At 32.4% G+C, this 11,679-nt stretch overlaps 1 protein-coding gene across 1 annotated transcript; it reads right to left on the bottom strand.

The window, feature by feature from the left end:
* Nucleotides 1–4,553: 4,553 nt before the first annotated feature.
* On the bottom strand, nt 4,554–5,703 carry LOC119664806 (putative nuclease HARBI1). The gene is made up of 3 exons (XM_038074207.1): nt 5,570–5,703; nt 5,089–5,497; nt 4,554–5,030 (listed from the first exon to the last, which is right to left on the bottom strand). The coding sequence occupies exons 1-3, from the start codon at nt 5,680–5,682 to the stop codon at nt 4,554–4,556; spliced, it is 999 nt and encodes a 332-aa protein (XP_037930135.1). The 5' UTR covers nt 5,683–5,703.
* Between the last annotated feature and the right edge of the window lie 5,976 nt (nt 5,704–11,679).

Raw genomic sequence — 11,679 nt, 5'->3', positions numbered from 1 at the left:
TGTTTTATCTCGTTTACCCGTTGGTGAAGATAAAACTTTTGATCACGAAGAATCCTGTTTCAACATCAATGAACTTAACACACCTATCGACGCTGAAATAATTCGTCAGCATGCCAAAAATGACCCAATTCTTCGCCGAGTTTATTTTCTCATTACAAACGGTTGGCCTGAAAAGCTAATACCAGAAACAATCGTAAGTGACAATGATCCGCAATTTACAGCTGGAGCATTCAAACATTTTTGCTCAAAACTTGGCATCAAACGTATAACAACAGCGCCGTTTCATCCAGCCTCAAACGGGTTAGCCGAACAATTCGTCAGATCTTTTAAAACTGCTGTTAAGAAAAACATTGACGATAGATTGTCTCTCAAATTTTACATGGAAAACCTGTTCGTATCCTGTTGAGTCAACTGTTTGAATCGCATAGGATGTACCTTGAAACTTCGAAACGAAAAATGAAATTAAGTCTAAAGTCTTCGCTCGAAACTACGCAAGAGGGGAAAAATGTATAAAAAGAGTTATTGCGAAACAACTTGGTAAAATAGTTTATCGAGTGAACACATCTTTTGGTTCCATCAAACGTCACGTTAATCAGCTTAAAACTAGAAGTAGCTCTGACCTCTCTTCACAACCAAGTTTTGAATTCGCTCCCAATTTCATCAATGCAACACCGCCTTCATCTAGCCAATCAACATTAATGCCTAGTGAAAAACGTTCTACCGAAGTAGTTCAACTTCGAAAAAGTGGTCGTATTCGGAAGGATGTAAATCGATTTGAAGCCGACGATTTCAGGAAAACTTAAATCTTGTCAAAAATTAAGGGCGGAGAAAGTGATATAATCTAGTATGTTTTGCATTAGTTTAAGCAATCTTAAATAATGAAATGTAAACAAAAATTTAGTTAAGTATAAACTGTCAATCGTGTCGGTCATATTTACTTCATTAGTGTTGACCAAGTTTGAAAACTATTTACTTTTAATAAAATTTTCGACTCCTCTGGTAATCCTATTGCTGTATCAACAATATTCAGATGGGTGGTAACATCAGTTCACGCATCCATGGATAATGTAGTATCGTCTTTTGCAACTACGATTGATATAGATCGTTCGCTTCGAAAATTTTGTGAAATCAAAGAAGCCTTGCATCCGTTGCCATTAGACGCATAAAACGTTCACATAGAAACTCAATTTTAAAAACGCACGCACGACACTCTGACGGCAAATATATTGTGGAGCTTCCATTCAGGGAAAAAGGTATCGAATTCGGAAATACGCTTCAAGGGGCTACATTAAGGTTTAATGCTTCTGAACGTCGCCTACAGAGGGACAGTCACCTTCGTAAGTAATATATTGAGTTCATGCGTGAATATACATGCCTGGGACACATGCGGGAACTTAAGCCTGATGAGGTTGTTGCCAGTGATAGCCACAGATTTCAAATGCCGCATCATCCAGTAATTGGACCAAAACTTCGCGTTGTTTTTGATGGCTCATTTCAAGATACTAGCGGAGTTTCACTTAACAGTACGTTGCATACAGGTTCAAATATGCAACGAAATATATTTGATATTTGCCTTTGCTTTCGTATACATCTATACATATATAAAATCGTTTGTTCGTCTGCTCGTTAGTCAATAACTTTTTAAATACTTAACTAATCTTCTTGATACTCTCAGATCATATTTATATTGTTTTTCGGTGTAACATAGGCTATTAAAACATTCGATATTAGTTATAATTTTAACTTAAATAATAAATTTAATAATTTCCGTTTCAAACTGTCCGACAGTTTGAATGATACTGATTTTCTTTTTGTTTATTTTTGTGTATTTTTGTGTATATTGTTCGAACTTTTACGAAATAGCAGAAATGACAGATAAAATAGAAATTGTAAATGTTAACTAAAATAAACTGAAAATTTGTCAAAAATTTTTTTTTTAATAAATGCATTTATGTTATATAATAATGTTTAATTTTAATGAAATTATATTTTTCAATATGAAATTGAAAGAAATAATAATTTCATATGTTATTTAATTTCATCAATTTTTTATTATATATTTATTTAAAATGAAGCATTTAGAAGCTTGCAAATAAATTAATTGCATTAAATTGTATCTTATTAGTGTGTAACTTATTTTTGCATATTTAAATTAAAACGGTTTAGTAAATTGCTGTTGTAACGACACTTTTGGGTGACGTTCAAAAATATTTAGTTTTTGCTGGGGTATCCTCAGCCGTCGTCCAGAGTCGTGACAATAAATTTATATTTTTGCTGAGACGCAGTTTTAGAAGAAAAGAACGTTGATTTAATACCATATATTAATTATATATTTTATTTACTTCATAAAAGAAAGTATTCTAACAAGGTTTAATCAAATAATTGCTGAATAAGCTATTCAAACATATGATAAATTATAATTCCAATAAAATATTATTTTTATTTAATAATTAAAATGTGCATCATCGTTGACGACGATCACACAGAAATTATTAATGCTGTGGGTGAATATTACCTTAATGTAGATTCATGTTTTCTGTTCACTGTAGTACTCGTTGACGAGGTTTCTACTTTTAGCTTCGGTTCGTTTCCTAAGAAGACTTCTGGCAGGACAGCGTGACGTCGTGGGTTTCCCTCCTCCGTTGTAAAAAAAAAACGGTTACTCTGTGCTGTGGAAGATAATCATTTGGCCGAATGAGCCAGGTTAAAAAAATAAAAATAAAACATATGACAAAGATATTAATTTCTAACTACTTTGACTGAATGAGCCAGGTTTTGGCAGAATATGCCAGAATATACTTGTCTCTTTATGAGTGAAAATTTATGTCTTTGGTAAAATTTACCAGGAGGCCGAATGAGCCAGAGTACTTGCTTCTTCACTAGTCAAATCACAAGTCCCCTATCATATCGAATGTTCCTTCATTTATACCGAACATACCGGAGCTTTTTGGTGTAACGCACAGGTATTATTTGCTGTTGTTAACTTCGCCGTAAAAGTTGAACTATTCGTGTTATATTTTGTACTTCTCGTGTATTTTCATGTTTGCATGCTTTTTTTTTTTTTGATTTCGCCGGGGTTTCGTTTGTTTACTTCGCGTAGTTCCAAGTGTATTTTTAAATTACAATTTAATTAAAACTTTATTATTTAAAAATAATAAAGTATTTTAATTTAATAATTTAAAACAAAAGTACATTAGATATATATTATGAAATATATATTTAATATTATCTAAATAAATAATCTGGCATGCTCTAGAATTCGAATCCGCATAAAAAAATTCGATTTCAATTTAAATTCACATTTTGGTGCTCTGCTTTTTTCATTTCATTTGCGATTTTACAAATGAAATCGAATGAATTTGCTTGCTCTAGAAACCGAATCCGCATAAAAACATGTGATTAAAACCACATATCGAAATAGTTGTGAATTTAAAAGTAGTGAAAATAACATGTAAGTATAATTACATTTTTTTTGAATTAAATCAGTTTCAAGTTATGTTAATAAAGAAAATAATAATTTTGATATTTTATTTTGAAGGGGTAAACACAAGAGCACTGTGCAAGATGGAATCTTGCTAAGATTTATGGAGTTGCATAAGGAAATTGCAACTGGCTTTGTCAAAGGCGACAAAGTGGCCACGGACCAACTATGGGCAGAACTAACAGGAGAGCTAAACAGCCATGGTCCACCTAGCAAAGATATCCAGGGATGGAAAAAGGTAAATTGCATTTTTTTTTTATTCGTTAGCATGATAACTTTTTATTCATGGTAATACAATTACAGGTGTGGCTCGACTGGAAGGCGACTGTTCGTAAAAAGATTGCGCACAATAATTCAGAAGCACGGGCGACTGGCGGTGGACCATTCAACAAATATGTTCTTACCGCAGCCGAAAAAGCAATTGGACGGCTATGTGGCATTTTTAAAGTGGTCCGTGGTATTGAGAACACGGTTGAGTTTGGTCAACTGTGCTCAAATGGCGAGGATGTGTCTTCCGATGAGTTGTGCCTATCTTATATTGCTACCACTACCATTGGTGCCATTATTGCTGATACTATTGGTCCCACTACTGCTGGTGCTATTGGTACCACTACTGCTGATGCTATTGGTACCACTACTGCTGATGCTATTGGTACCACTACTGCTGATGCTATTGGTGGCACTAATGCTGCTGCTATTGGTAGCACTAATGCTGCTGCTAGCAGAAAACGCCGTCGGGAACCAACGTGGCAAGAATCTGTAAAAAAACATATTGTAGAGCAGACACAGACTATAAAAAATATAGAGCAACATTTGAAAAAATTTGGCGAAGTGTTTGAAAATTTTGCCGAAGAAACTAAAAGAAATAATTTAAAGATGGAAGAGCTTCTCAAGGAGAAGCTGGATCTCAAAAGGAAAAAGTTGGAGTTAGAAGAAAAGAAATTTAATTTAGCGAAAGCTAATCGACGCTAATTTTTTTTTTGTAATTATAAGCTCCAATAAAGATTAAATATTTTAAGAATTTATTCATTTTTGATTATTTTGTTTTAATAAAAATTTTCCTTAAATACTACTAACGCAAGCTATTAGCAATGTCATCTCTTATTGTATTTGCTTCTCTACTAGCCGATATTTCACTTAGTTCCTCTTCATCTTCATTAGCAAAGTGAACGTCTTCGACATCCTGTACCTTGTAGTATCTACAAATATTATGTAGCGCACAGCATACATTAATCATTTTGGAAACTTTTTCGGGCTGGTATTGAAGAAGTCGGGCTAGACACCTGAAGCGGCTTTTCAACACGCCAATTGCTCGTTCAATAACATTGCGTGCAGATGCGTGTTTCACGTTAAATTTATGCTCCTGCGTTCCAGGCTGCGGCTGAAGGGAGTAGCCAGCATCTCCTAAAAGCCAACTTCCACGTTCACCGCTCTCATAGCACTGGCAGAAGTAGTCGTGCGCCTTGCTTACGCACCATATTAGTGAATCGTGGCTAGAACCAGCGCGCCTAGCATTCACTGCTCTAATCGTCATTTTGTAGTCGCAAATCTGTACAAAAGAGTAGCATATTGAAAAGAAATTTCAAAAAGAACTTGAAAGTCCTTACTATCATGGCGTTAATGCTGAAATAGCCTTTCCTATTATAAAAAAGGTGGTGGTCACGATGAGGCTTTGTCATTCTTATATGTGTTCCGTCCACACAACCTACCACACCCGGAATCCCGAATTTTTGCATAAAGTGGCGCTTAGACGCACTCCGCTCAGCGTCCGACATTTCTAATTTTATCCATGATGGGCAGATGCGCCTTTCCAAAATTGCGATAACATTTGTCAAAATTTTTCCAACAGTGCTCCTACCCAAAGCTATTTGCTTGTCGATGCCTACCGCTTTTTGAAAGCCCCCTTCCGCTAAAAAACGCAATGTGCAGGCCAACTGAATAGAACTTGGTATGGATGATAACTTAACGTGCGGTGTTACGACTTTTACCAGCATGCAAAAAGCATCTTTGTTCACCCTGTAATAATTTATAAAGCTAAAAGTATTCGTTATTTTTCGTTGTTTCATCCAGTATGAATTAGCCACTTACGTCGACTCATTCAAATCTAACGGATTGCTGCAATCTCTTAAAATCCGTCTTTTTATTTTTTCATTTGTGTGACTATTATTTTCAGCTGCCACCAATGCTAACATTCCGAACATTTTATAAAAACTGTTTTTTTTTTATTTTACTTATTAAAATTTAAAAATTTCACTTAAGAGCATTGAATATTTTACAAAACGTCAACAAACAGATGTTTAAATTCATTTTATTCATTTTGAGTTCATTTTGAAACCGCATGAAAATATTCGATTTCTGGAACACCCAAAACGGGTTCATTCCGTTTCAAATTGAATTTCGATTTGAAATGAAGTCGAAATTCAGAGCATGCCTGAATATCAAAAAAAAACAAATGTGAAGAAAATATTCGTGATAAACAAGTGTTTTGTTAATTTAATTTTGGCGGTGGCTAATCTTTCTGTTTGATTTGGTTATATGTGTATAAAAGAATAAAAACTGTGCAAAGTGAGTGTTAAATTGTTTCGTATTTATTTATTTCTTAAATATTTATTTTAAATAAATAAATGTGTTTTATGTTGTAATTGTTTATTTGTTGTTGTGTTTAGAATTCATATACAAATTTTTTTTTTTCATTCATAAATTGTAACAACAAAAAATTCATGTTTTTTTTTCTTTGTCGCATATATAAGATTTTGTACATTACATGCATCGATGCCCGCGGCACGCTGCACAGTGGGGTAATTGACCCTGATTTTGTGGATTAATTCGAAAAATATATTTTGGATATCGTAGTCATATTTGATATTAGGAGAAAGTAGATAAAATTCTGCAACACTGGCTGAAAAAATTAATGTTATATATATAACGGTATCTCTATAGCACGCTTCAGAATTTACATATTTATTCATTGTTAAGCTGTGTCAAGAGTGCGCTGAACATTTTTTAGTGATTTGAAGTGCTAATTGAAATAAAATTTTATTTACAAGTAATTTTTGACTTATGGAACCTTCAAGCTCAGGTATTTTTCTTATATTTAAATGAATTTGCGATTACAGAATAAGTGTATAAATAATTAAAAAAAATTTATTTGTTATAGTCTTGAAATTACATGTATTTTCAGCAAATTAATAGACATAAAGTTATTTTTGCAGTAAAATGTACTAATAATTCCAATTCATATGTAAAGTATATATATTTGACTACCGCGTGGCAAAATATTAAGTTGCCCTTTTGTGCCTTTTCTGAAATATTCAGATTTTAGTGCTGCAATGTCTGCACCAATTTGCTCACTGTAATTAATAATTATTGTATGTAAGCAAACATTGTTGATATAATGTGTTTGTTTCTTCTCTTGTTTTGTTCTGTTTTTGTAATAAGTAACAATAAAAGTGATGTCAACGTAATTTGCGAAAGGTAAAAGGGGAAAAAAATGTGATTTCTAAAAGTTATCTGATAATAAGAAAATGTATTCTCTTTATAGGAACCTTATCAAACACTATTTTCATTTCACGTCAGACGCTGTATGATATTATGAAAAACTCAGGGTTTGAAGGGTTTGAAGAGAAATTTCAATTCTTAAAAAACGAAATAAAAAATCGTACTGGTGCGGCAGACGAAGACACAAATTTGAAAGAGATTCTGAAAAATTTTTGTAGGCATTTTAAAATACGTTGGACAAAAGCACACGGAGTAGAAGATCGCTTTCTCAAATTAAACCGTAATTGGTTAGATTCATCTATAGGATTTACTTCTTATAATAAATGTAAACGCGGTCGTAAAGAAACTACATTTAAAGAGTGTGATGTATCCACTGCCTATTTTATTCGCTGCCTATGCTTGCTTTTGCTACCAAGGTAAATTTAAAAGCTTCAGGAAATGTTGAGGGTTCTAAATTGGTATACGAATTATCAACATCTTCACCAACAAGAGCAGTAAAGTATAAAAAAAATTTAACTGAATCGATGGAAAAAGGCAAGAAAATCACGAATGAAAAAGCGTTGGCTATAATTGTTGATGCTCAGTTAACGCGGCAGCAATATAACATCATCAGGCAGGCTGCTCCAGATCGTTTTCCGTCATATTCATCGGTACAGTCAGCTAAAAAACTTTGTTATCCACATTCCGACTATATTAAAATAACTGAAACTTCGGCTGAAGTTAAGTTAAAAGCACTTCTAGTACTGTTACAAAATTCCGTTATTGTTACTTTATGCGAAAAAGAATTAGCAAGTTTTTGTTTACAAACTAAGTGGGGATTTGATGGAAGCTCTGGCCATACCTCATTTAAACAGGCCTCAACTTCAACTCAAAAGTGTTACTTATGCGGTGCAACTAGTGCAAAGTTTAATTCAGTTGATGAAATGATTGCTAAAAATGTTGAAACTTCTAGTCTTAGTTTTGGGTTGTCGGTATTGCATGGTTAGATAAGGTTTTTTGAATGTTTACTGCATTTATCATATAAATTACCCATAAAAAAATGGCAAGCAAAGTCAGAATACGATAAAAAAAATTGTCATGGAAACAAAGAGACGTATTCAAAAAGACTTCAAAGATAGAGCTGGTTTAATCGTTGATCAACCAAAACCTGGATTTGGTAACTCAAATGATGGGAATACAGCCAGAAGGTTCTTTCAAAATGCAGAGCTATCGGCTGAAATCACTAAATCACTGTTGATTTAGATTTAATAAAAAGGATGCATATCATATTGATTGTTGTTTCTTGTGGCCATGAAATAGAAATTAAAAGGTTTCGATGTTTTGCACATGAAACTGCTAGACATTTTGTATCGAAATATGCTTGGTATAATATGCCTCATACGCTACATAAATACTTTATTCATGGTCCGGAAATAATATCGCACACTATGTTACCAATTGGCCAATTAATGGAGGAAGCGCAAGAAGCTCTTAACAAAGAATTCAAAAAATATACAGAACATTTTATACGTAAATGTAGCAGAGAAAAGACCAATTACGATATTTTGAATCGGTTTCTCATTAGTTCTGATCCCGTTATTTCAAGCCTTAGAAAACTGAATAAAAAAAAGTTTCAACATATGCCACCATTAGCTTTAAATCTTTTAAAATCACCACCTGTAAAAAATACTAATTTCCAATGTATCAGTGATGATGATGATGATGATCATGATGATGATGATAATGATGATTATGATGGTCATGACGATGATGATGACGATAATGGTGATGATGCTGACAATAAGGATTATATTTTATAATGTATATATGATTACGGTAAAAGTAACCAAAATTCAATATGTTAATGAAAAATTTGTAAAAAAAAACAACAATAAAAAAAATTTTTTTTTATATTCTTCCGTTCTATATATATATATAAAAGTAGTCAACAATCAGCTTTTCAACTCAGGTGAATTTATCGCCATTTTAAGGGTCTTTTACCCCACTGTGCGCTGGAACCGAGGATCGCAGGTAATGTCCATGTGACTTATGATAAAATATCTTTATTTAATTTCATATTTTTCAGACAAATCCATAGCAGTTTTTTTCACGTGAGTGTTCTTACTTTTATTATGTGTAGAGGTAGTGGTTAGGTGACATTCAGACTTTCTTTTTCTCTTGTTCTTGATATATGTGACATAGAAATTTACTGTGCAAATTTGTATCGTTACATTGTTATATTTTTATACAAAGCAATTTAATTCCATTTAACATTTATACATTTAATTGTATAAGAATTTCACGAATCTTTTTTATTTCATTTTTATATTGATAATTTGTTTTAAATTATTATTACATAATTTAAATTGTAAATGTAAATTTTTAATTGAAATTTATTCAAATTAATTTGTCAAGTTATTATACTGCATGGCAACCATGAAAACCGTGCCAAATACATCATGTAAAGGGAATTTGTTCGAATGTCGTATTCTATCCCAGGTTTGAAATACTGTGACTATTTTGAAGCAATTATTTTTGACTAAGAAAATAAAATAAGCAAAATGCAAATGCAACAACAAAACGTACAATCGCGATTGTACACAGTTGTGTGCACACACAAACCTAATTCTACCATTCTTGAGAATACATGTAAGTTGCGCGAGTGCAAAAAATTATTCATAAATTTAAACAAAAAGTAAACGAAAAACATTTAAAAATTTACTGATCTGCATCTTAAAGTAAAAAATGCGGTATTTATTAGACGCTTTATTTAATAGCTATTCGTTAAAGCGATAAAAATAAAATATCATAACGATTGTGAAAATTAAAAATTATTGAATGAAGTGCCATTAATCGACAGTAATTGTTAGTATGCAATTGTTAAATCTTCTATATACCGTCAAGAACATTAAATACTAAGGTTAGGCATTGCGCAGATAAGTTATAGAATCTTATAAAATTGTGTGATTTCATAATTTGTTTACATTTTTTACTTTAACAAAGTTAAAAAGCTTTTTCTTTAAATCCAAAATATTTTTTGAATTGTGGATTTACAAATTTAACTGCTTGCGAACAGTTGTAAATGATGATGGACACATGATGATATTTTTAATATACCACCAATACTATTTATGTTGTTTTTTCAGATAAAACAAATTTATTAGATTAACTTAAAGATTTCAATATATGTATATTAAAAATTAAACTGGATATATGTATATACATTTGCTTAATAATTAGAATAGAGGAAAAAGATATTTTTCTTATTAATTGTAGCTTTGCTTAAAGAAAAAATGCAAAGACAAATCTTTCTAAATACACACAGAGAAGTCAAACTAGGCGATTAAGACGCGAAATGTTCTGAGGAACATTTGCGAAACAAAGACACTGATAGGGAATGGATGGTGCAGTTGCGTTTAAATATATATCACGACATAGACGAACGCGACAAAATCGAGAGCGCATTCAAAAATAACGTGCATTGACAAGGTCATCGTCAATCGTCTTGCATTTGAATTTGATCCAGTAATAGATTATTCAGCGCATCCCAAAATTATAGTTGGCGAAATGAATATTGAATGTGAATATTGTCATGCATTAAAATTTAAAAATGAAACACCTGGAATATGTTGCGCATCAGGAAAAGTGGTATTGCTTTCATTGAATCCACCAACCGAGCCCTTGAAAACATTAATAGCTGGCAAACATATGAGTCAAACTTATTATTGAAAAAAATTCGAAAATTTAATTCATGCTTTCAAATGACCTCATTTGGAGCAACAAACGTAGTTAAAAATTCAAGTAACAACAATTTCAATGTTGAAACAACTTTCAAAATTCAAGGTCAAGTTTATCATAGAATTGGTTCGTTACTATCGATGCCCGATGAGGACCCCAAATTTCTGCAAATTTACTTCATGGGCAGTGAGGAAGATAGAGTAAATGCAAGATGCAATTATAATCATATTGAAATAAATGCAGAAAAAGCATTAGCAGCATCTTTAGAAGCGTTTGTAAATGAGAACAATCAGTTAATGAAATTGTTCAAAGGAGTGTCGAACAGATTACAAAATGACAATTACATGATTGTAATCAAAGCCGACAGAGTACCAGCTGGAGAACATACACGACGATTTAACGCTCCAACTATAAATGAAGTCGCTGTTGTAATAGTTGGCGAACAGTTTGAAAAACGAGACATTAAAATTATGCGTAAAGATAAAACATGCCAAACATGTTTTTCATGTTTCATGCCAATCCTTTTCACTAAAGTTGAGAAATATGGAATATGAAGTTGAAGTAGACAATAGATGGGTTGTGCCATATTCGCCATTGTTATCCAAGATATATAAAGCGCACATCAATGTAGAATTTTGTAGCTCCGTAAAATCAATAAAATAAATTTGCAAATATGTTCATAAAGGTAGTCCATGTCACAGTATTTGCAGTTCAAAATATAAACGAAAATTATGAAATAACACGCTACCAAATGGGCAGATATATCAGCAGTAACGAAGCCATACGGCGAATTTTTGGTTTTCAAATACACGAACGAGATCCAGCTGTAATACATTTAAGTATACATCTTGAAAATGTTCAACGTGTTTTTTTCAACGAACAAAATGCAATAGAAAGGGCATTAACAGCACCAAAAACTTCGTTAACCGAGTTCTTTGAATTGAATAAACAACAATATATTTTTGGGCAATACGAAAGAACTT

Source organism: Teleopsis dalmanni, chromosome 1, assembly GCF_002237135.1.
Source record: "Teleopsis dalmanni isolate 2A chromosome 1, ASM223713v2, whole genome shotgun sequence".
NCBI lineage: Eukaryota > Metazoa > Arthropoda > Insecta > Diptera > Diopsidae > Teleopsis > Teleopsis dalmanni.
The sequence above is the reverse complement of the archived record's forward strand: the minus strand, read 5'-3'. Positions and strand labels throughout refer to the sequence as shown.